The following is a 26649-nucleotide window of genomic DNA, read 5'->3' on the forward strand; positions in this document are numbered from 1 at the left end:
GGGGGTTCGCGCATCCAACCCTGAGTTGTTCAAGGGTCAACTGTAGTTCCGTGTTATGCTTTGAGATAGCAAGAAGTAAAAATGGAGGGATAGGAGATCGTTCATCTTGTTTTCAGTAAAAACCGTGCAGGTGAATTTTGGATATTCATGTCAAATTAAAGCAAACCCGTGGCTGCTTAGGACCCAGTACATACAATAGGGCATCGGGCTGGGCATTCTACTCCCACTAAATGAAAGTGCTAAAAAGCCTTCTGAGTACACTTAACATTTGATAATTTTTAAAGTAACTTATTTATAGCCCTTGTGATCCACATCACTTGTTCTATACATCTCCTTTAAAAATCCAAAGGTCTAGAGGAAAAGACAGGAGATATACCAGTCAGGTGCAGTGTCTTTAGGGGCACTTTGGGGAGATTTAATGTGTCCTGAGTGTTGATTTCCACCGTTCTTTTGGAAATAAATATTAAAGGGTAGAGTGACCTATCTGTCACGTAGCTTAAAAAGGTTCTGCTGGAAATATGGCAGAATGTTACCAGTGAAGTGTTGTCTGTATCAGTCCTCATTGTCATTTCTTCTATTTTTTATGTTTATAAATTTTAGAATTAAAACTTCAACATTTTTTTTTAAATCACAAAGAAGGTATAGCTTTTTCAGGAATATGTTTATTTTCTGCCAGAAGTCCCACCTCAAGCCACATAGTATCAAAGCTGCCTGATTAGGGATTTTATTGTTTAAGCTCCACGGGTTGGTAGCCATAAAAACTTGAAATCCTGCTAGAGAGCAAGGTTTTTTGTAAGGAGTAAATTTGGGCCGTAAAGATATAATTGTAAAATAATACAGCGTCTCAGTGATGCTATTCAGCTTAAGCTGAAGGAGAACTACGTTTACTACACAATTAGAAGTTTTGTCGTTTTGAGCCTCCAAAATAAAAGGAAAGGAGGAAAGCCTAACATTTGATATGTAGTTTATTTTGCGATATCTGTGTCTGTTTTTTCCTATTAAGGTTAATAATAAATTCCTGTCTGTCCGATGGGAATATACTTAAATGAAGATTAATGGCTGAACATTGTTAGAACCCTTTGAGAATTATTTGATGTGTTACATGCACAGAGAGCATTCTCATTTATTATTCGACTTAGAAATAACTTGGCAAAGAAATAATATATTAAGTTCACATCAGTCTTACAGATTAGGAGATAATATCAAATACGGAGGAAATTGGACCAACCTAACTTGGCAGCTTGCCAAATTTTGCGAGCCCGCGAAGGTCAGAATGCTTTATGCCAATTATGAACACAAGTCACCTAATGAAGAGAAATTTAGGGAATATGGATTGCTTGAGGCTCTCTCTGTCAAGTACTCTCTGAAGACAGGGATAAAGAGAAGGGAGCGATTGTAGAAACTTTAAAAAAGAGAATAGTGGACAAAGAAAGATTTTCAAGAAGTTTTGCTCTCTCATGTATGACATAACTTACTTTTTCTCCAAGATAGCTTTGGCAGAATCCGCATTATCTTTTTCGGGGTGGGGGGAGAAGATGCTCACTCGTGTTGGTTAAAAAGTTCTTTGCCCCCAAATTGCTATAATTGGAATACGGCTTGGGCTGTTTGGGTGTTACATAGCGAAGCCTCTATTCAAGCTAATTCCCTTCTGTCTGGAAGGGGTTCGGATGCTGGATGGTGATGTCACGGACATGGTTGAAGCGAAATCGGTTAGCTTCAATCCCCAGCACGTGCATATCTACAGCGCAAGCTGGGGCCCGGATGATGACGGCAAGACCGTGGACGGACCGGCTCCCCTCACCCGGCAAGCCTTTGAAAACGGCGTTAGAATGGTAGGTGTTCAAAGCATCTCAGCTCATACTTTGTCGATCGGTGATGATTCTCATGGGGAGCCATCTATGCAATTGTGGGTTCCAGTCCTTCAGTCCAGAGGCACCGACAGAGCTCATCGCTGAGCCAGGAGACAGGTTTATAGAAAGACGCACTGAACCTTTGGAACTGTGTGTTACGTCCATTCTGCAAGTGTGCCAAGAGCTAGAGAGTTTCCCCTGACAAGAACAGAGGTATATTTGGAGGCTTAGATTTGCTTAAAGGAAATGTATTCATTAATCTGTTAATCTTGCATTTGGAGCAATAAATTCTCAGCGCTGTAAGATGGAGGAGAAATGAAGACACCGAACCTCTCTGGTTGGTGTTGAGGGCATCCAGCAGTGCCCTTCTGGGCCTCTCCCTTTTGTAGTCCCTTCCCTGGTTCCTCTTCTGTCCCAGGACAATATTATTATTACACTAGATCCCAAGTTCTCTAACCAGGCAGCTCAACCACCATCATTTCCTTTGCTTTCCCTAAAAAATCCACGCACCCATTCTCCCCTCAAAAACTGACCACATAATCTAATGTAATAAAATATCTCCTTCAAATTCCAGATCTTAAAATGTCCTATCTTATTTTCATTAAATAAAAAATAAGGCTGCTGTATACTTGTAATCATGGAAGGAGGAACGCTGCAGCAGAAACAACTGCTGTTTCTGACCCATGAATGAAACTTTGGGTGATTTAAAGCATACATTTTAATCGTGATCTGGGGCCATTCTCCCTTTCCTTCATCATCTCTTTTTCCTTTTTTTTTTGTTTTTGTTTTGTTTTGTTTTTTGGGGTTTTTTTGCACTTTTCTTTCTTTTTAAATTTAATACCCATAGGTGGAGTGTAAGATAGAAAAAGCCACACCTTGGAGTAATATCTGGCTTCTAATTAGCATTTTGCCTCTTTTTTTAAAAATAATTTTTATTTTGTTATATTAGTCACCATACAGTACATCCCCAGTTTTTGAAGCAATATTCCATGATTTATTATTTGCATATAACACCCAGTGCACCATGCAATACGTGCCCTCCTTAATACCCATCACTGGCCTATCCCAATCCCCCCCCCCCCCGAAGCCCTCAGTTTGTTTCCCAGAGTCCATAGTCTCTCAGGGTTCATTCCCCCTTCTGTTTACCCCCCCTTCATTCTTCCCTTCCTTCTCCTACCGATCATCCTATTTCTTATGTTCCATAAATGAGTGAAACCATATGATAATTGTCTTTCTCTGCTTGACTTATTTCACTTAGCATTATCTCCTCCAGTCCCGTCCACGTTGCTGCAAATGTTGGGTAATCGTTCTTTCTGATGGCTGAGTAATATTCCATTGTATATATGGACCACATCTTCTTAATCCAGTCATCTGTTGAAGGTCATCCCGGCTCCTTCCACGATTTAGCTATTGTGGACATTGCTGCTATGAACATTGGGGTGCATATGGCCCTTCTCTTCACTACGTCTGTATCTTTGGGGTAAATACCCAGTAGTGCAATGGCTGGATCATAGGGTAGCTCATTTTTTAACTTTTTAAGGGACCTCCACACTGTTTTCCAAAGTGGCTGTACCCACCAATGGTGTAAGAGGGATCCCCTTTCTCCACATCCTCTCCAACATTTGTTGTTTCCTGCCTTGTCTATTTTTGCCATTCTAACTGGCGTAAGGTGGTATCTCAGTGTGGTTTTGATTTGAATTTCCCTGATGGCTAATGATTTTGAACATTTTTTCATGTGTCTGTTAGCCATTTGTACGTCTTCATTGGAAAAGTGTCTGTTCATATCTTCTGCCCATTTTTTGATTTGTTTATTTGTTTCTCGTGTACTGACTTTGAGAAGTTCTTTGTAGATCTTGGATACCAGTCTTTTTTTTTTATGTTAGTCACCATATAGTACATCCCTGCTTTCTGATGTAAAGTTCGATGATTCATTAGTTGCGTATAACACCCAGTGCACCATGCAATACGTACCCTCCTTACTACCCATCACTGGCCTATCCCATTCCCCCATCCCCCTCCCCTCTGAAGCCCTCAGTTTGTTTCTCAGAGTCCATAGTCTCTCATGCTTCATTCCCCCTTCTTCCTTTCTTCCCCTACCGATCTTCCTAGTTCTTATGTTCCATAGATGAGAGAAATCTTATGATAATTGTCTTTCTCTGCTTGACTTATTTCACTAAGCATTATCTCCTCCAGTCCCGTCCATGTTGCAGCAAATGTTGAGAACTCATTCTTTCTGATAGCTGAGCAATATTCCATTGTATATATGGACCACAACTTCTTAATCCAGTCATCTGTTGAAGGGCATCTCGGTTCCTTCCACGATTTAGCTATTGTGGACAATGCTGCTATGAACATTGGGGTGCATATGGCCCTTCACTACGTATGTATCTTTGGGGTAAATACCCAGTAGGATACCAGTCTTTTATCTGTAGTGTCATTTGCAAATATCTTCTCCCATTCCGTGGGCTGCCTCTTAGGTTTTTTTTGACTGTTTCCTTGGCTGTGCAGAAGCTTTGTATCTTGATGAAGTCCCACAAGTTCATTTTTTCTTTTGTTTCTCTTGCCTTTGGAGATGTGTCATGAAAAAAGTTGCTGTGGCTGATGTCAAAGAGGTTGCAGCCTATGTTCTCCTCTAGGATTTTGATAGATTCCTGTCTCACATGGAGGTCTTTCATCCATTTGGAGTTTATCTTTGTGTATGGTGTGAGAGAGTGGTCAAGTTTCATTCTTTTGCATGTACCTGTCCAATTTTCCCAGCACCATTTATTGAAGAGACTGTCTTTTTTCCACTGGATGTTTTTTCCTGCTTTGTCAAAGATTAGTTGCCCAAAGAGCCGAGGGTCCATTTCTGGGGTCTCTATTCTGTTCCATTGGTCTGTGTATCTGTTTTTGTGCCAGTACCATGCTGTTTTTGTGATCACAGCTTTGTAGTATAGCTTGAAATCCGGCAACATGATGCCCCCAGCTTTGTTTTTCCTTTTCAACAATTCCTTGGCGATTCCGGGTCTTTTCTGGTTCCACACCAATTTAAGGGCTGTTTGTTCCATTTCTTTGAAAAATGTCATTGGTATTTTGATCAGGATGGCATAGAAAGTGTAGATTGCTCTGGGTAGCATAGACATTTTAAATATGTTTATTCTTCCGATCCATGAGCATGGAATATTTTTCCATCTTTTTGTGTCTTCTTCAATGTCTTTCAAGAGCGATTTGTAGTTTCTAGGATATAGATCCTTTACGTCTCTGGTTAAGTTAATTCCAGGATAACGTATGATTTTTGGTGCTATTGTAAATGGAATGGATTCCCTAATTTCTCTTTCCTCAGTCTCATTGTTCATGTACAGAAATGCAACTGATTTCTGAGCATTGATTTTTGTATCCCGCCACATTACTGAATTGTTGTATAAGTTCTAGTAGTTTGGGGGTGGAGTCTTTTGGGTTTTCTATATAGAGTATCATGTCATCTGAGAAGAGAGGCAGTCTGACTTCTTCTTTGCCAATTTGGATACATTTTATCCCTTTTTGTTGTCTGATTGCTGTTGCAAGGACTTCTAGTACTATGTTGAATAATAATGGCGAGAGTGGGCATCCTTGTCGTGTTCCTGATATAAGGGAAAGGCTTTCAGCTTTTCCCCGTTGAGAATGATATTCGCTGTAGGCTTTTCATAGATGGTTTTTATGAAATTGAGGAATGTACCCTCTATCCCTGTACTCTGAAGGGATTTAATCGGAAAGGATGCTGTATTTTGTCAAATGCTTTTTCTGTATCAATTGAGAGGATCATATGGTTCTTGACTCTTTTCTTGTTGATATGATCTATCACTAATTGATTTGTGAATGTTGAATCACCCTTGCATTCCAGGGATGAATCCCACTTGGTCTTGATGGATAATCCTTTTCATGTACTGTTGGATCCTATTAGCTAGGATCTTGTTGAGGATTTTGGCGTCCATATTCATTAGGGAAATTGGTCTGTAATTCTCGTTTTTGATGGGGTCTTTGCCTGGTTTGGGGATCAAGGTAATACTGGCCTCGTAGAATGAGTTTGGTAGCTTTCCTTCTGTTTCTATTATTTGAAACAGCTTCAGGAGAATAGGTATTATTTCTTCTTTGAATGTTTGGTAGAATTCCCCGGGGAATCCGTCAGGCCCTGGACTCTTGTTTTTGGGGAGGTTTTTGATCACTGCTTCAATCTCTTCATAATTAATTGGTCTGTTTAATCAATTTCTTCCTGTTTCAGTCTTGGTAGTTTATAGGTTTCCAGGAAGGCATCCATTTCTTCCAGGTTGTTTAATTTATTGGCATAAATCTGTTGATAAAAGTTTCTAGTCCTTCCTATTTCATTGGTGTTGGTTGTGATCTCTCCCCTTTCATTCATAATTTAATTAATTTGGGTCCTTTCTCTATTCTTTTGAATAAGTCTGGCCAGTGGGTTATCGACCTTGTTTATTCTTTCAAAGAACCAGCTTCTAGTTCTGTTGGTCTGCTCTACTGTGCTCCTGGTTTCTAATTCATTGATCTCTGCTCTAATCTTGATCACCTGCCTTCTCGTGCGTGGGTTAGGCCTGTTCTTCTGTTCCAGGTCCAGCTTCTTAAGGTGAGAATATAAAAACTGCATTTTAGATTTTTCTATTCTTTTGAGTGAGGCTTGGATGGCTATGTATTTTCCCCTTAGGACCGCCTTTGCAGTGTCCCACAGGTTTTGGACTGATGTGTTTTCATTCTCATTGGTCTCCAGCAATTGTTTAAACTGATTTTTAATTTCCTGGTTTACCCAGTCATTTTTGAGCAGGATGGTTCTTACATTCCACGTGTTTGAGTTTCTTCCAAATTTTTCCTTGTGATTGAGTTGCAGTTTCAAAGCATTGTGGTCTGAGAATATGCAGGGAATAATCTCAGTCTTCTGGTATCAGTTGAGACCTAGTTTGTGACCTAGTATATGGTCTATTCTGGAGAAAGTTCCATGTGCATTCAAAAAGAATGAGTATTCTGTTGTTCTGGGGTGTAGTGTTCTATATACATCTATGAGGTCCATCTGGTCCAGTATGTCATTCAAACTCTTGTTTCTTTGTTGATTTTCTGCTCAGGTGATCTGTCTATTGCTGAGAGCGGAGTGTTGAGGTCCCCTACTATTAATGTATTCTTATCTATATGTCTCTTTATTCTGGTTAAGAGTTGGCTTGTGTATCTTGCTGCTCCCCTGTTGGGGGCATAGATATTTATAATCGTCATATCCACTTGTTGGATACATCCTTTAAGAATAATATAGTGTCCTTCTGTATCTCTAACAGCAGTCTTTAGTTTAAAATCTAATCTTTCTGATATGAGAATTGCTACCCCAGCTTTCTTTTGAGGTCCATTGGCATGAAAAATGGTTTTCCATCCCTTCACTTTCAGTCTGGATGTATCTTTAGGTTCAAAATGAGTCTCTTATAGATAGCAAATGGATGGGTCATGTCTTTTTATCCAATCTGCAACCCTGTGGCATTTATGGGAGCATTTAGGCCATTCACATTGAGAGTGATTATTGAGAGAGATGATTTTAATGATGTCATGTTGCCTGTGAAGTCTTTGTTTCTATAGATTGTAAATTTTTGTTCTGTATCACTCTGGGGGCCTTTTTACTTTTATAGAACCCCCCCCCCCTTAATATCTCATGTAGGGCTGGTTTGGTGGTTACGAATTCCTTCAGTTTCTGCTGATCCTGGAAGGTCCTTATCTCTCCATTAGTTCTGAATGACAGCCTTGCTGGATAAAGGATCCTTGGCTGCATGTTCTTCTCAGATAGAGCTTTGAAAATACCCTGCCAACCCTTCCTAGCCTGCCAGGTCTCTGTAGACAGGTCTGACATTATTCTGATATTTTTCTCTTGGTATGTAAGGATTTTCTTCCCCTGGCCGCTTTCAATACTGTATCCTTGGATCTAATATTTGCAAATTGCACTATGACGTGACGTTGTGTAGGTCTGTTCCCATTGACCTTGGGAAGGGTCCTCTCTGCTTCTTGGACATGAATGCTTGTTTCCTTTCCCAGATTAGGGAAGTTCTCAGCTACAATTCGTTCAAATATCTCTTCTAGACTTCTCTCTTTCTCCACCCCCTCGGGGATGCCGATGATTCTGACATTAGAACATTTCATTGAGTCAGTAATCTCCCATGATCTACATTCTTGAGATTGGATTTTTTTGAACCAAGTTTCTGTTTTAACTTTCTCATCTACCATCCCATCCTCCAATTCACTAGTTCTTTCTTCTGCCTCATTCACCCTGGCCATCAGAGCATCTAGTTTTGACTGCATTTGATTCATAGCATTTTTAATTTCTGCCAGATTCGCTCTCATTTCTGCCCTTAGAGATTCTGTATTCTCATTAATATTTTCGTTAATAGCTTTTTCAAGCCTACACATCATCTTGACCATTGTTACTCTGAACTCCATTTCTGAAAATTTGGTTATATCCATATCCATCAGTTCTGTGGCAGAGGCCACAGACTCATTATCTTTTCTTTGCTGGGGGGGATTTCTCCTCATCATTCTGATGAGGAGAGGTTGCGGGGATGCCCAGAGCCCAAATTATTGACCAGGACCCAGGCAGTGTGCACTTGTTTTATAGGGACCTTAGGGATGTGGGCTTCTTGATTTTTCAGCCTGCCTTCTGGGGAAGGGGCCTGCCGCGGCGATACTCAGGCAACCCTGTTTGGGTAGAGTCTCTGTGTCCCTTGTGAGGGGGGATGGGGGTGGGCACACTGTGAGCCGGTATTTCCAGGCTTTTGTTCTCTGGCGGCTTTCCCTGGCGGTTTGCTGTGCTTCCTCTGAGAGTCAGAGCAGCAGTGGCCGTATCCTAGCCTCTGTCTCAGAGCAAAGAGATCACAGTCCGCTCTCCACTGAGCTCTCCTGGCCTCTTTAATTCTGTTTCTGTCGGTGCTGCTAAAAACCCTGCAGCGTCCCGGGATGTGCGCCCTACAGCCTGTGTCCCAGCCCTCACTTCCAGGGCCGGCGCGTCTCTGTCCTTTGTGCTTCTAACACGGCCAGCCACCCCCGGTTCCCACGCGCGCGCTCCCGAGCTCCCTGTTTCAGTGAGGTTCGCGCATGCTCTGTAGCGCTGGTTTTCAGTCTGGTCGCACGCGCTCCCGAGCTCCCAGTATCAGTCCGGTTCCAGTGAGCGCTCCGGAGCTCTGGTTTTCAGACTGGTCGCGCGTGTTTCCCGGCTCACAGTCTCAGTCTGCTCTCTCGTGGGTGCCAGTCCGCGAGTCCGCCCGCTTCCCCGTGCAGGTGGCTACCGCTTCCCAGCGCCCGAACGCAGCAGCTCCCTCCCCCTTCCATTTATCTTCCGATATCTGTGCGCGGATTCATGGCTTCCCGCTTCGCACCTCAATATTCAGCACTGGAGATGTTCATTTGTAGAGATCCAGATGCATCTTCCTGCATCCCAGGCTGATTCCGTGGGTTTTCAGGATGGTCTGGTAGGTATCCAGCTCGACTCGGGACCAGCTCAGAAAGGGTCTCCTACCCCTCCACCATCTTTTCTCCTCCTTGCAGAAAGTGGTCACTTTTCTGTTCATAGAGTTTCTGCTACTGTTTTCTTCATTCTCCAGTTGCGTTCATAGGTATTCAGAATGGTTTGGTAGCTCTCTAGCTGAATTCCTGGGACCAGACGAACTTTAGGTCTCCTGCTCCTCCGCCATCTTGGAACGCCTCCTCTTTTTGCTTTTTTTTGTAATGGAAACATGTGCATCCCTGCCTCATTCTCATGTCCTAGGACCATACAGCCAATTCTCTTCCACCATCAGGCCTCAGTTAAAATGCTGCCTCTCCCCAGAAGCCTTCTCACTGCTTGAACTAGAACCAAGTTCCAACGATCCCTACCCTGCACCTGCTGAACTTTATATTCTCCCTGGTGTTACATAGAGTCATTATCATATTGTGCTTTATAGCTATTCTGGGCTGTCTCTTCCTCACTAAATTGTATGTCCCAAGAGCAGATCTTTTGCTCTACCCATCTTGATAGGCTTTGCCAAACCCATGGAGTACAGGGGACTCTAGTGAGCACTCAATAAATGTTTGTTGAATTTCATTTAATTTACGACGAATGACGCCAGCCACAGGATGGTTGTATATTTAGCCCGGATTTGGAGTGGTGGAGTGCAGGCAATTGGTTAATGTAATGTTGCAGCTGGAGTGCAAATAATAATGCCCCTTCCACTTTTGTGGCGTTGGTGTTGGGATGTAATCACAAGACTAAGCTAAGCTGTCTCCTGGTTATTCTGAAATAGACGAGAAGGAAAGGCTTATGCACTCGTTCAGGGTGTGCTTCCTAACTGAAAGATCGTTCAGGCTTGGTTAAGACGTACTTTCTAGTTCTGCCAATTTTTAGCTACTCTAGAGCCCTTTAAAGCTATAGAATGGTGTTTTAAATCGTTTTGCCTAGAATTTTCCTTTCAAGGTGTCAGAACACCAAATGAATGTACTCTAAGTAATCTGGTGATTGCATTACCAAAGCCCTGGACTGCAGATTAGTATTCTCTCTATGCCATCCATTGAATGGTCATTCAAGTTCAATAAATCGAGCTTAGTTCATATTTCATTTTCAGATTGTATGTGTATGGCTTTTGATAGAATATAAAGAGTGGGCTGGCATTTCTCATTAGTATAATATATTAGTAATTAGTACTTAATAATCTCAATAGTGTGCATATAGACAGACAATGCCCCATTGACTCAGATGAGGGACCGATGTTTTTCAAATTTATTTTCGCTAGGGCAGCTTTCATTCAATGCTAATCTTAACTGGAAGTTCAATGTGTACAACCAATTAAAAATGTGGTACTTTGGTTGAAGGAGGAAAGGGTTAAGAAAGAAGATCAGCTGAGGAAGCTATTCAAACTTATAGGAAAATTATATTTAGAAACAAATTGTTTTGAAAAAAATGATTCTATATTCATCATTAATTATAAAAGTAACCCATGCTTATTAAAATAAATCATACTATAAAGATGAAATTAGAAAGAGACTCCCCACACAATTAGGTAACCATTGTTAAAAGTATGGACTCCACCTTTCTCCTTCCATGTGCATTGCCACAGCAAACAGGGATCCCATGCCTCCGCGTGTTGCTGTTTTCACTTAGCGATGTGCGATGGGCAGTCTTTCAGGGTAATTCATAAGGATAGAACTCATTTATTGTAATGTTTCACCATTTTTCAAATATGGAGATGTCATAATTTATTCAACATTTCACTGACGATCTTTCAAGGTTTTAATCAAAAATAAATAAATAAAAGAGGCCGGCGCGGGGCTGGGGATTGAGTTAAGGTAGTAACAAAAGAAATAACTCTTAAGAAAACAACAGATTATTCTCTGGCTGCTATCATGGCACATTCAATTATGGAAAAGTGGTGACCCATTTGAATGTGTTTAGATCAACAGGATAGGTTTTTTGTGTGTTTACTACACATAGGCTTCTGGACTCAGCCAGATTGAGTCCAGGATCTGTCATTTACTGCTCTCTGACCTGATACAGATCAAATTCCCTCTGCTCCCATTTCCTGATCTAAAGTAAGGCAGTAACAGTACTTACAGAGATGTTATGAGGGTTAAAGGAAATGATAACGCATCCAAAGCTATTGACAAAATACCTGGAACATAATAGGTGCTCAAGATATACATTTTACTGATAGGTATCTGTGTGCGTGTGTGTGTATAAATGTATATATATTTATTTACAACTGTCTGTGTATGTAGATATACATGTATTTTTTTTCAGAGAAGACATCATGTCCTTTCAAAAAACTTTATATTTCTCCTCAGTCCCCCGTCTTTGTCTACCATTTCTGCACTACAGAATTCTAGATGATTCCATGGAGTTACCTATGGTGGTGGATTAGAAACAATGTATAGAAATCAGCATAGACTTTCTGAGTTCTTGCATGTCCTATGCTTTGTTCTTCCTGTGTCTGTTCTTACCTTCAATTTCCTTGGCCCTTAAAAGCACATCTTCCCTTTTGAGATAACCTCTTGATATACAAATTCATTCAACTTATCTATGTTTGTAGTCTTGAATTTAATTTATATTTTCCCAAGAGGTGGTTCTCTAAATATCTATGAATATATAATTTAATATTTTTAAAGCAGCATGTATTAGTCTTCCAGGAGAAAGAAACCTTCCACTTCTGTATTATCAAGCATCACATGGCACAGTACATTCTACAGTCTTCGAGATTTTATTCTAATATGTGTTCTTTATATAATATACATTGTCAAATTTATAGAAAGTGATTGGATGAAAATGTTATAAAAAATTAGATTCTAAAGTGCAATGAAGAAATGAGTGATTTGTTAGCTTCATGATTTAAGGAATGAAGGAATAAATAACTACTAAAATAGCTCCCTTGGGTAGCTGGATAAAACCCGATGTGACAGCTTAAAGTCACTCTGGCCTGTTAGGGTTTTAACTGTATCACCTACAAAAATGCAGGAATTGAAATTTATTTATTCTTTCTACTAAATTCAGTGAGCTCCCACTTTCTGTACAAAGCAGATAAAGCAATGAAGGAGACATTTCAGTTTTATATGCAACACATAAAAGTGTGTACATTCTAGCAACAAGACCGGAAACAAACATAGAAACTGTCAAGACGACAAGCTAATGATAAGTGTTGTAAGTGAGGTAAACAGGTGAGGGGGCCGAACAGAACTGCCGTAGTTCAGGGCGATGGGGAGTCCTCTCTGAGGAGGGGGCACGTGAATGGGGACATAAATGGTAACAGGCCAGACATGTGGAAGGAATGTTTTCTGCGGAAGAACCAGCACGAGCAAAACACCCAGAGTGGAGAACGATCGGGGTGTGTTCACAGAACAAAATGCTGATCTGGGTGATGGGAGTGAGGCGGACAGAAAGCAGGCAGTAGGAGATGGTTTGGAGAGGTCGTCGGGGGCCAGCCGCGCAGGACTTTCTCAACCATGGAGGGTGTTTGCGATTTATTCCATTGCAGAAAACCGTTGAAGGTTTTCCAAGCAGTGGCCTGTTGGGACACAAAATTTTCAAAGCTCGCTTCTGTACAGGGAATGGACTCTATGCAGGAGAGGGACGGGGAGGCAGGAGCGGATTGAAATGGTCCAGGGAAGAGGTGATGATAAGCCGGACGGGGGGGGGGGGGGGCAGCAACATCAGGACAAGTGGCGGCGGGGTGGGGGGGGGGGCCAAGAGGGAGAAGCCGATGTATCAAGACAGATTTTCACAAAGGAAATATATTTTGCTCAGGGAATCCAAGTATCGATCACATCCATTCCTTCTGCTTGCTAACCAGAAAACGTAGCAAATATTGGATTTCAAAATGCTCCCCATTTGTTTACTATAAGATAAGTATTTGGTTCAGTAAAATGTGATACTCTTTTCAAAGACTAACAAAATCAGAATTGATTCAATTTAGAGCCTTTAGAATTAAGGAGCCAGCATTGCATTAGACAAAACCGTGTTGAACAAATCATGTCACAATTGACAACTTGCTCCTTTCCCCAGAGACTGCATTTTATTTGACGCTAAGGGGCTGTAAAATTAAATGCAGGAATTAGAAGAACATAATTGGAGTTGCATACAGTTAATGATGACGATGATGATGATAGTAGTGGTAATCATAATAACCATGATACTAAAACACTCAAGATTTGCCATTCTGTTAGCATATGGTCGTCAGTCCTCTGAGCCCCAAAATAGATAACGTTTAATATTCACAGTGGTCTCATAAGATAGATCCTGTTCTCCCCAATTTTACAGAAAATAGATACTAAGCGGAGCTAAACAAGTCAGAATGTGGGCCTCAGAGAAATCTGATAAATGATTTTGCACGTCGTCATTTCTGCTTTTTTGGGCACATCTGACCTCCTTGTATCATCCGTGACCACGCAGGGGAGCTTTTCTCCCGCACCTGCGGTGAAGGAATTTCTCACCTTCTACCTAAATCCTCCTCCTCCGTTTCTTCACTGAATGCCTTAGCTCCTCGTCTCGCTGAAGACATGGCTCGATCAGTTCCCTCTCCTCTCCTCATCAAACCTTCCCTCTCGTCTGTGCTCCTGCCAGCCACATACCGTCAAGTCTATCTCAGAAGACAGAGGGGAGACTCTCTCTGCGGTTTTCTTCTATTTTTCCAATTACTGACTCATTTCTTTTTTGTCCCTGGGAAACCATTGTTCATCCTTGTCCTCTGCAAGCTCTTTTTCCATTGTCTCTTGAAGCCACTCATCAGAACCCTGACCCCTCGCTGCACTGAGTCTGTTCTTGTCAAGACCACAGTGACCTTCTTAGGTGAAACCCAGGGCTCTTCTCGGATCCCTTGTCTTCTGTCCTGGTAAGGAGGCCGGCCTGCCTGCCTCTTCGGTCCACAATAAAATACGCACGCTCCAACCCTTCAGAACCCTTCTCTCCTTCTGTTTAGTGTATTTCCTTATCTTGCTGATGAATTGTCTCCTCCATAAAGGCCCAGAGCGTTTCGTTCCGTGCTAGATCCCAGCGACCTAAAACAGTGTCTGTTTAGTGATGAGTGAACAAATGTGTGGGTGAATTCCATGCCAGTTTTCTGCATCTACTGAGTGAATTTATGTTAAGGATCACACTTGGATTGGTTTTTTTAATTAATATTATGGAAATGAGTTACTAATAATGGAATTTCCTGGTGATTAATGCGCACAGACTACAGATTCAGACTCTCCTTGGGTTTCAGTACGTTCTTACCGTGTTCGAGTTAATTAGCCTCTCTGAGGATCAGTTTGTTTCTCTATAAAATGGAGCTAAATGCTAGTAATTCCTTTATAGGACTGTTGTGAGGAATATATGATTAATGCCTGTAAAATATGCAGCAGAGTTTCTAGAACATAGTGAAGTCTCTAATTATGTTACGAGTCTTCATCGTTATCTCTTCTGAAAAGGCCAGGGTGATAAAAGTGAAAGAGCAATTAATCGTGCAGAATACTGTAAAAAGCCCTAATTGTCCAAAATCCCTGGATTAGTGGATTAATCCATTTCATATTTCTGAGTAATCCTTAAAGAAGGTAAATATACAGTCTTGAGATTATTATTAACGAATGTTCAAAATAAACGGAACAGAATATCCGAGAGAATATTTTCCGAAGTCTATTCCATAAAACACTAATTAATAAAATGCCCCAAGCAGGAGGGGAGGGGTGGAGGATTTTGCTACCAAATAAGCTCGAGAAATGCTACTTCTTATATGCTCCCTTTCGAAACTTAAAAGCATATTAAAGGCTCTGAGAAGTTCTGCAGTTAAGAGATGTGTGTAACTTGATCTACTCAATGTTCTAAATTTTAGCCACCCAGAAGCTTTTATTTGTGTGACTTGTTTTGGATTGGTGTTAAATTGAATTTCATTTTAAATTGTTTGGAACTGCTTTACGAAAATTCAGTTACACCCATTAGACCTTGAGAACCAAAACATTAGAACTAGAAAGAGTTTGAGTGGCTGAATTGTTTTTACCAACATTTGTGTGTTTGTTTGCTGGTTGATGTCACTACGGTTCACCCCGTCTACCTTCCTCAAATGTGGGATTTCTTCTTTTCTTCAGGCTAGTCATCCAGTAAGTCTTTCTTTCCTGTTTTACTTCCTAAAAGTCTCTAGAATGTGCCCTCTTGTCCTCACAATTAGAACCAGCGCCTCTCAGGCGGACTTGAGCCCTCAGTGTCCTTCCACAGCTTCCATTCTCCTGGCTTGCGCTTCAACTTTCAATTCAGCATGAACACTGCAGGCAAAGAAGTACTTGTTTGTATGTAAATCTTGTCCTTTGTCTTCTCTTTAAAACTCACCACTTCTCCCTCTGACCAACAAGGAATATTCTAAGCTTCTTAGAAGGGCACAAAGGGCTCTCACAATCTTGCCAGGGGTCTCAGAATCAAAATCTTACGTGTCATCCAAGGAAAGGACCATTTAAATGTTACTCTCATTCAAACTGACATGATTCCACTTACCGTGGTGAACCTTTGGCCTGGCTCCTTGGGATGACTGGCAAAGACTTCCTAGAGAGGAAACTCTGCTTTGTCTGCCCAGGCGGTTCTAAATAGGAAAATGATTTTATAAAATGAATGAGTCAGCTGACAGTGTGTCAGATATAAGTGACCTGACGTTTGGTATCAGAATAAGAAGCTAACAGCCTGGACTTTTCTTCGATAGACTCTTTATTCATTCATTTGTTCCTGATTGCATTCAGGAGACGTTCACATCGGGGGGTTATCAGCAGTCTGGGTACTTCGCTAGGTGGTGGGGAAAGATGAGTAACACTCAGCGGTTGTCTTTGGGAAGCTCACCGTGTAATGATGAATAAATGTTCTAAATAAAGTGCAGACATTCCCCAAGTTCCTTCAGCGGCTAGAATCTGATAAGCGATGAGAAGGACAGACTACCCAACACACAATTACAAAACTTTTGATGTTCAGTCCAGTTGCCTGCCATCATCTTTTTTTTTTTTTTGCTCCATTTGGGTTATTAAACTTTATTAATACATGGTGCATTTTTACATTCGTCAGCGGGCATCTCACACCTGGACAGCTTTTCACAATTTCCTGACAAGGGCATTTTATAACATCCTTTAGAAAATAAGCAAAAAATTGGAACTGAATCTTTTCCTTTTTTTTGTAATCAGAAAACCCTATTTCTCAGATAAGATTTCCCTTATTGTTTTGCTCAAGAAATAGTTCTCGGGTCCCCACTATGTGCCAAGTGGCATTTGGCATTTATCTTATTCTTATTTGGAGAAACCATGTAGCTCATTTCGCATATTGTAGGAGCACTGATTCTAGAGTGTACTTACCCATGTTATCTACGAGTATACTTCCTATTCCAGATCATTTTTCTTTGAGCTTTTTAGGCTTTGGGGTTCTCGATGAAAGCCTTCCAATGCATTCATCACAGAACCAATGTCAAGGATGGGGAAACAAAATTAGGTGAAATCCAAGTCATTGGCCCCCAATCTCCCTTCATCCCATCCTCACTCTGTTCTTCTCAAGGCCACCAGATGGAAACCAGGACATTTAATGAACATCTATTAGTACATGCCTGGCTGTCGAGTCTTTTATGAAGTCTCTGATTAATGTATCCCTTCCCATCATCAGTTTCCTTTTCAATTTACCAGATATTACACCTGATTGGATATTTGGAATATTGGCTAAAAACACAGCATTACTTTACAGTCACACACTGTCCCTTATATGTACCTACGTGCACATACACACAGTTCTCCACCCTTAAATTAAAGGCATATGTTCACCAGAAGGGGAGAGGTGGGGTATAATGAGCTTGTATAATAAATGCAGTAATAATAATCATAATAAAATTAACCAATTCCACTTGGGAAGAATGTATTTTTATCTGATACACATCCAGCTATAGCAGGCTTGGTACCAGTTTGCATTTTAATAAATGACAGATTGCTGTTAAATTAGTTGGCGAATGTTTTAAAACTTTGGCATCGTCTGTGGATAGGCAAAGATAGACAAGGGAGTTTATTTAATATGGGCTCCACTTAATCAAAATTGACTCTACCTGGGGTTTGTTGTAAAAATCCTCCGTTAGTATTTAACTATATCCTGGTGGAAACTCTGTGTCTTTAGAGCCGTAACAAAGCTAAGAAGTGATTTGCCAAATGGACCCAATCTAACATTTTCCATCTTGGACGCGAAGAGTTGTTTGTCTTTATAAATACATATGTGGTTTCACGTTCTGTAATCTTAAAGTTATCTGTTATCCAAGTATCAGATTTAGATTCCAATGTTATTGTGAACTGTGATGCATTTGTATGGAAAGGAGCACAAACTTCTCCCAGCCTTGTAGAGGTGCAAATGTCAAAGATTTACTGTCACCTTGTCCTCAGTTATAGAGATTCATTTTTTTTTAAGATTTTATTTATTTATTTGACAGAGAGAGACAGCCAGCGAGAGAGGGAACACAAGCAGGGGGAGTGGGAGAGGAAGAAGCAGGCTCGTAGCAGAGGAGCCTGATGTGGGGCTCGATCCCATAACGCCAGGATCAGGCCCTGAGCCGAAGGCAGACACTTAACCGCTGTGCCACCCAGGCGCCCCTAGAGATTCATTTTTAACCCTGTGAGTTGTTTCTATTAACTTTAGCAAATGCCATTCTAATTCCCTCTGTTCTACCTAGGGATTAAGCAGATACCAGTAACAGACTTCCTTTTTCTTTTTTTTTTTCCCATTTGTTTTGTTCTCTAGATAGTGACATATAGGGGAGGATGTGAAGCCCTCACCACGGGCATCATTCTAGTACAGTCTGGATGTCCCTACTTACAGGGAAAATACAAAAATCCTACAGGATTTGATTAGGTCAAGTTAAGGTCCATACCAATCCTGAATTTCTGTGATTTAGAGCATAAATTTAAGAAAGGTAATGGAAATTTTCTTTAACAAAACTTGGCAGTAACTGGATAAAATTAAAAAAAAAAAAAAGACGCCACTGTGAAATAAACAAGGATAAAGTGAACTGAGTTGATAGTAACAAATGACATTAAAGTACATGTGATTTTTATAACAGGTTTTTTTCACTTGTCCTGAGCTTACAGTTCTCTTTTTTTTTTTTTTTTAAGATTTTATTTATTTATTCGACAGAGATAGAGACAGCCAGCGAGAGAGGGAACACAAGCAGGGGGAGTGGGAGAGGAAGGAGCAGGCTCATAGCGGAGGAGCCTGACGTGGGGCTCGATCCCATAATGCCGGGATCACGCCCTGAGCCAAAGGCAGACGCTTAACTGCTGTGCCACCCAGGCGCCCCTACAGTTCTCTTCTTTAAGAGGAAGACAATCAAACTTTAATATTCAGGATTGTAAACGTTACGATGACTATTATGGTAGCCACTTGGTTAGGCAGAAGGATGATCTTCATAGGACCTCACCAGTTTACAGATTTGGAAACTAAGTCTGAGCAAAGTAGGTAACCTGACCATTAAGAGGCATGAGTGTGGCTCTGACTCAGTCTGTCTTCTGGCACGTGAATGTTGTGTGAATCTGTACCTGTCAAGTGCATCACGTGGGCCTGTCTCTGCTCATTCACCTCTCTCCTCTGTAGCTGTCATTATGGTCATGGAAGTGGACGCTACCATAGGGACCTCGCTCTTCCTGAAGTCCTGGGAAACGTTGTTGGGGCAAACTGACTTGGCATATTCTCAACTTCACTGTATTGTCTCTTTCTCTTCCTCCCCGGATGCAAGCTGCGGGAAGGTAGAGAGTACTGACCTTAGAGTCACAGAGAGCCGGGTTGGAATCTTCTTGGTTTCCCTCCAGTGTTTTGACCCGGGTCAAGTTACTAAGTTATCAGAGCTTCTGCTTCCCTAAGAAAAGACTATGACAATGCTGACTTTGTAGAGCCCTCTTGAAGACTGACTGATCGCCCATCTGCAGGCTCAGACCTACTGCTGGTCTTCTCCTCAGAGGAAAGGCCATGTCTGATGCATCTGTAAGGACCCCAGACTACCCACTGCTGGATCTTGTCAATAACATAAGCTTAACATCAAGTGTAATCTCTTCAGAAGTGTGATTGGCTTTCATTGAAGTCAGGAATGTGTTTATGGGAAGAAACTGTGAAGGGCTGATTTTCTCTAGTTCAGAAATATTAAGGGCTGCTCCACAAAGACCAAGGTGGTTACTTCATGGAGTAGAGAGGCCTGTGACATTCAAACCCCCTGGTGGGCTTTGGAGGGGAGCAGCTTTCTTGCCCTCTCCATGTTGACCAGTCCCCCATGGTGAGGCATTCTGTAACCTAACGCAGAGAAGACTATAAATCTTTCATTACTGCTAGAGTTTCCCTCTGTCCTCCTTTCCAAACACCTTTCCAAACATTTGCAATAAATTCGTCTCATACCACTGTTGATAGTAAATATTTTGTATTCTCTACAAAAGGAATATTTCCACTTTTACTCCTTTAATAGAAATTTGAAGGTGTGGTATCTTCCTGGGCAGTTTCATAATAGGTAACTAATATTAATATTGGAAATGTCCTTCTCAATTTCATAAACCTGTCTCTCCTGAAACAATCCTGAGCATGAGTTTGCCTTTGCTCTGGGATGATCCAAGATATAGAAACTTTTCTCCTATATGTCATCTTGTTCTCCCCAAAATGGGAATGCTGGAATGGTGGGTGTACCCCAAATGGCTGCCTTGGTGCTGTTAATTATTGATTGCGTTGGGGCACCTGGGTGGCTCAGTTGGTTAGGTGTCTGCCTTTGGCTCAGGTCATGATCCCAGGGTCCTGGGATCAAGCCCCGTGTCAGGTATTGTTATAGCAGCTTGGGATGAGGAGTTGAGAAACATAATTTGCATATTCCTCCTCCCAGCCAGCATTCCAGGTCCCCAGGCCATGGGAAAACAGCTTGAGTAGGGCTCGAATCTTGGAGGCTGTGGGAGTGACCGGAAGTAAATATTAACCTGATTTCGCAGAGGTTCAGTGAATCAGAAGAGGAAGACAGGCCTGAGAAAAAAATGGAGGCTTGATCATTATGAATTGACCGTAGAGAAAACATTAATACTAGGCAATTATTTGGAAATTGTTGATTTGGCAAATGAGATAAGGCAGGAGGAGAAAGGTGTTGGTGTTTTTTTGTTTGTTCTTTGTTTTGTCCAGTCCACTAAATCACGTTATGTCGCACTGTGAGGACCACCCCATTGCATTCGTACTCAGTGGGGATCAGCATTTCAGTCAAGATGGGAGTGGACCCATCTGGTTCCGGCTCTGCCAACCTCATTCCCTTAGTTTTCTGATGCAGGAATTTAAAATTTCAACGTATAAACCTCTTATGTATCCAGTTTTCAATAATATCTATAGCACATTATTCAGCTCCAAATTTTCCTTATGTAAAGTTCCTAAATGTACAGAATATCCCGAGGATCGTAGGAATAAAATTCTTTGCTTGAAAACATACTTATTTCCATTCATACACACACCTGGGTTTTAGTTCCTTCTAGATCTACTACCTTTTCTCCATGAAAGACGGGTTTTCTTTTCCCAGTGATTCTTGACAAATAAACAAAGTGAAAGAAATCTGCGCTGTTGTAGTACTGTTGTCGGGAGCCAAGGATCACGCCATGGCGCACTTGGGTGATAAAGTGTCAGAAGCTCAGCCTTCAGTGTCAACCCTTCTGAGGAAAGGCAGCTCCGGCACAGGATTGGTTCTACCAAGCCTTTAGTGAGTTGATGTTCTCCTGAATTTATATTTTGGCAGATAGGGTGGCTAAGCAACTCATTTTGTTTTTATTTTTTCTATGCACATGATAAACATAAATGTAGCTTTTTATCAGGAACCTGAGTCTGGGGGAGTTCTGCGTTCACAGAGTTGATTAGTTTTTATGCTAGTTTTGACCACTTATTCCAAATGTCCTTTTAGAAAACTGAGCTAAAGTCACCTTTAGGTTTCCTAAACTGAGAGCATCAGACTGCTCACTGAGATACTAGAACGTGAACAGTGCTGGAAAATTGCGTATACATAAGTATAAATGTCTTTATCGTTTCATCAGAAATGCTTGCAACTATTGTCACCAGTAGTCGGTTCCATAATCACAAATTGGGTTCTCTTTTCCTTTATAAAGGGAAGTTGGCTGCATTTGGTATGCATGGCAAGCATATAAAATGGCTTTTCATTTGGGCATGGTAAACGTAATATCGCTAATAACTACATCTAATATATTTTCAGTGTATTAAAAAACCTACAAAACATTAAAAAATGCTTAATATACACGGCTTAGCCACACATCGTGTACACAGCAAATCAGAAGAGAGAAAGCCTGTTGCGGGGCGGAAAAGGTGGGTGAGGTTGAGATGAAGGGGAAGAGAGGGTGAAGTCCTATCACACAAGAAAAACTAGGAAGACAAAAATGGGGAGAAACAGCTTACCATTTGCAAAAGCCTTCTTCACCTCACTTTTAGTCCTTAAAAAAACAATAACTGCATATGTATTTTCCATCTTTTTCAATCATCAACATGCTTGGACAGGGTAAGTTACATAGAGTGAGAATGGTGAAGACCCGCCCACAGAGTATTTTTTGTAAGCCACTCTGTGGATATTGTGACAGTCCTTCCTCCAAATTCGATGTAGGGCTACGTGGCAGCTTGGGCGGTGGACACACTAAAGTGGGTATAGAAAGATGAAGAGCAGTGGGGGGAGGCGCTGGGGCCCAAGGAAGGTTGAACTCAGCAGGTGTTGGCTATCTGTTGAAATCATCTTTGGGAAGCATTGCTAAGCATTTTCAGCCCTAGAACTTTTGCTTGGAAACAAGTGGAATTAGCTGTTGGCTGCACTCCAGTTACCGAATAAACCATAATTGATGACAGTTTGGTTTTTCCTGAAAGTAGTTCTTCTGTTTCGCTTAATAATTCTGAGAGCACAATAATGAAATATTCGGAGAGCAGAAATGGAATCCAGTGGAACCTGGATACCCTTTACATCAGGCACTCCGACTCACAGAGGAAGTAGATCATAAAAATAAGGGTTGCCTGTGCGTACTTTCTGGGGGAGGGAAGACACCGCAGTAGAGTCCTGATGAAGTTAGCACTCTGGCATAGGATTGTTTCTGACGGAGCAGCGCTTCCCCTGCAGATTCCTAACCCTCAGAGGATACATCTCCTTTTACTCTTAAGAACATCTCGTTCCCTGGTGTTCTGGTGGGGGGTGGCGCACTGTCTTCCCTGGGTCCAGATGAGTCTCACCTAGAGCTGACCCTTGAACAGTGTGGACAGGAGGGCCACTGACCCCTTGCACAGTCCAAAATCCACGTATAACTTTTGATTCCCCCAAAACTTAATTACGTGACCAGCAGTCTTATTGATAACCCATGATTAACATACATTTTGTATGTTATATGTATTGTATACTGTCTTTTTATAATAAAGTAGGCTAGAGAAAAGAAAATGTTATTAAGATCATAAGGAAGACAAGGTACATTTACACCGCTGTACTGTATTTATTAAGAAAAAAATCACATATGAGTGGATTCATGGAGTTCAAACCTGAGTTGTTCAAGGGTCAACTGTAATTAATTTTCCTACCCCAGTCCCCATCTTGCCCCAAAGAACTGATTGAAAAAATAAGTCACAGGCTTTAGTCTTTCCCAAAGACGTCTTACTGTATCCATAGCATGACTACATTTTCTTGGTCCATTCCCAAAGAAGACTTTGTTCCACCAAATTCTACCAGAATCGTCTCCTAGGCATTGGAAGTTGTGTGACTATCTGCTCCTGACTTGTCCTCAATTAGGGATTATATTTCTTCTTGGATTACTTTTTAGGTCACCTTTAAGACGACTTTGCTTTCATGTGAATCATCTCTCCTACTGATGATAATAATTCAAAGGGTTATTAACAATTGCTTTAAAAAGCAGTGTATATTTAGAATTCTGGAACATTTTGTGTGAGAGCTACAGATGACTTTCAGAAGTGTGTTAATGTTGTCTTGCCTTTATATTATGTTTCTAAACCAGACCTATTTCTGTCAATGAACCTGCTCTGTTAAGGAACCAGCTTGATTTTGTTATCAAAGATGAACAGTTCTTTCTTCATATCTCAGCTACCACATATTATGGGTGTCCTTGTCTTTCCTCTGCCTCTTCTGGCCTGAAACCCCTCTATCTGTGATCCAAGTGTGGAAGAGCTTCTTTGGAGGGTGTTGCTCTTTTCTCACCAAGAGAACAAATATCAAAGAAAGATGGCGAGCGGAATGGTGAAGGGCTTTGGCAACTGGGTATGCAGGCTATGCTTGGAAGACGTCACAGATAAAGGAAAGTTCCTCATCATGTGTTGTATCGTCCTGTCTCTTGGTGTTGACACACACAGATAGGTACTTTCTGATCAGACTTAGGGACCTCCATCCCCTGTCTTCCACCACATTCTGGTGATATGTTGGCTTGCCTGTTACTTAGTGTTGCTTGGTTTTCTAATCTGTAAAATACATCTCTAACTTGCTGGGATTGCTCTAAATTCACTAATATTTGTGAAAGCACCAGCACAGTGTCCAGCCACATTTTTTTTTTAATTTCAGGAATCTCTGGTCACTTATTCGTGCCCCTTTAATAATATTTTCTAAGTGATACGGGAAAGAAAGTAATATTAGAATACTAAATAAAATCTGACCACATTGGCTGAAAAATTATCACACCATTTTTAAAAAAGAAAGTTGGTTCCATCGAACTCTCTAGCTTTCAAAACCTGGCTTGGGGTGTAGGATTTAATTGGTAATGCTCTGTAAAGTAGCCTTTTCTGACCTCCAGAAACACAAGAAAATCCAGTTCCTTTCTAGCCTTCAGTAATAAAATTTGGGGGCATTATAAATTGATGTTTGTAGGACATACACGAGAAGAAACACATGCACAATTAAATACACAATGAAAAAGAATAGAGTTTGGTCAAATGGATCTTACATGGATTTCACAAAATATTTTGCCTTGAGTTCACTAACTTTTAACTTGGTACTCAATTAAATTGGAGGATTTTTTTTCTTTTTTCATCCAAAGCCATATTTAAATAACCAGTTGCAAACATAATACTTTAGCAAACTAGAAAATGTCATTTCCTACACTTTGGGAAAATATGTGTCTCCAGATTCTTTACTCTTTATTCTACTCTGCCCACCTTCCTTTCTTTCCCTACATTCCCACATTAAGATTTCATTCTTAAATTACTCTGAATTTTTGGAGAAATATCCAGATTCTCTTTTACCACATATGTTTTGATTTTCTGAATATTGCACACTAATGGAAATCTGCTGTGCCTCTGTAGTAAATAAATCTTTGAATTGCTAATTGTTTCAGATTAACCCCATAGATCTATAGCATAGATCTTTATGGCATTTTCAGCCCACAAATTAGCCTGTTTATTTCTGGGGCTTTAATCATAAACCATACACATATGCATAAGGGTCAGAATGCCTGGTAGATAGTGAGGCATGGCGGCAGCATCTGTATATTCTGTTGCCTCCATGGGGGGGCAGGCCACCCTTTATCTCCCCCTCTTCCCTTGTATTAGCCTGGGCCACCATAACGGAATACCACAGACCTGGTGGCTTAACAACAGAAATGTATCTTCTCGAAGTCCAGAGGCTGGAAGTCTGGAAGTCCATGATCCCAGTGCCAGCAGAGTTGGGTTCTGGTGACACCTCTCTCCTCAGCTTAAGAGACAGCCACCTTCTTGCTGTGTCTTTACTGTATTTAATACAGTTGCATTGGGGTTAAGATGTCACCGAATGAATTTGAAGGGTAGGGGACACAACTCCATGACACAGCTTAAGGACAATGCCAGGTGTCTCCCATGAGATTGTCCAGATCCTCTCTCCCCTTCTCTCCACAAGCTCCACGCTCAGGGATACTGATCCCTATGGCCTCCCAGGTCCTCAGGCTTCTGGGAGAGAGATGGAGAGGAGAAAGAGACTAGGGTCTCAGTACATATTCCCCTGGCCCCCTCCCAGCAGGGCCACCATGGGTTGGTATGTCCCCTAATCATTTCTCAACTCATACTAGCCCCTCTGTTTCCAGTTCCAGTGACCCCCACGCACACACCCCAACTTCCTTGCATCATAAGGGGTGGGTGGTTATTGATCTCATACTGTCCTTTGATGTTTCCCTTCACCATACCCAGTAGTAAAAGAATTCCTTCAAATTATCTTTGATAGAGGGATGTCACCTCTCTCTGGAAAGGACATTTCCAGGGCAGTGGCAACCTACTGTTCTTTCAACCATTCTTTCTTTCAGCCCAGCAGATGTCCTGGTCCCCATAATAATGACCTAGTTCCTTCACAGGGGTGTCCTCTCTGGAAGCCGCCATGGTAGAATGACTTGTGGACCTACTTCTGAGGCAGCCCTGGTCAGGTTGGGATTTCTAGGCAGAATTTTGCATCTGAACCTCCATCCTTCTCCCTGAGAATGCTCAGGACCATGCATGCATCCTTTCTTTATCATTTGAGTCCTGACACCAAGTCTGGAAAGAACTTGGAGGCTGCTCTGCTCTTAGGTTCTAAAGCCAAGTTCCAGTGAAGACCCTAGAGCTTTGGCTACAAACAGTACAGCAACCACCAGCCTTGTTTTTGCCCAAAAGAAGACTATTGTTGAGGGTTAAGGGCACAGGCTTTAGCTCCAGTTGGATTTGAAACTCTGGCTCTGGCGTTCATGAGCATTTCTGAGCCTCAGTTTACCCATCTATGAAATGATGATATAGATTTGAATTGTGCAGAATAATGTTTGTATGGTGCTTAGTGCATAGTAAGTTTCTATAAATGTTAGTCTCTGCTGCTTTTAGTGCACAATGAACCTACTGTGTGTAAAACCCCTCTTGATCATAAAGTAAAAATTATCTCTTAAGAATTGGCCCTGTGGGGGCACCTGGGTGGCTCAGTCGTTAAGCATCTGCCTTTGGCTCAGGTCATGATCTCAGGGTCCTGGGATCCAGCCCCACATCGGGCTCCCTGCTCAGCGGGAAGCCTGCTTCTCCCTCCCCCACTCCACCTGCTGGTGTTCTGTCTCTCGCTGTGTCTCTCTCTGTCTAATAAATAAAATTAAAAAAAAAAAAAGAATTGGCCCTATGTTTCCCCTCTTAAGAGGGGAATAAATGTGTTTCTGTTTATAAAAATCATATATGGTCATGGAGGGATGGTATAAAAAAGAAAAAAAAAATCTTTCTTAATCTTACCAAGCAGAATTAAGTTCTGTTACGTTGTCACTTTATGGTCGCTTCATGCATATAACTTTATATACATTAACTTCTTTACACACACATACACACACTCAGGCACACATTTTTTTTTCTAAACTGAGACCATAT

The 26649-nt window shown here is 41.3% G+C and overlaps 1 protein-coding gene across 2 annotated transcripts in view; it reads left to right on the forward strand.

Moving 5' to 3' along the window:
- Positions 1-26649, forward strand: part of PCSK5 (proprotein convertase subtilisin/kexin type 5) — a 451769-nt gene that overhangs the window by 160745 nt on the left and 264375 nt on the right. For both annotated transcript variants that reach the window (XM_026518823.4, XM_026518825.4), the window contains exon 7: positions 1660-1832. In XM_026518823.4, coding sequence (XP_026374608.1) covers positions 1660-1832 — 173 coding nt within the window. The remainder of the gene's footprint in view (positions 1-1659; positions 1833-26649) is intronic.

This window comes from Ursus arctos, unplaced genomic scaffold, assembly GCF_023065955.2.
Source record: "Ursus arctos isolate Adak ecotype North America unplaced genomic scaffold, UrsArc2.0 scaffold_33, whole genome shotgun sequence".
In the NCBI taxonomy this organism is placed as follows: domain Eukaryota; kingdom Metazoa; phylum Chordata; class Mammalia; order Carnivora; family Ursidae; genus Ursus; species Ursus arctos.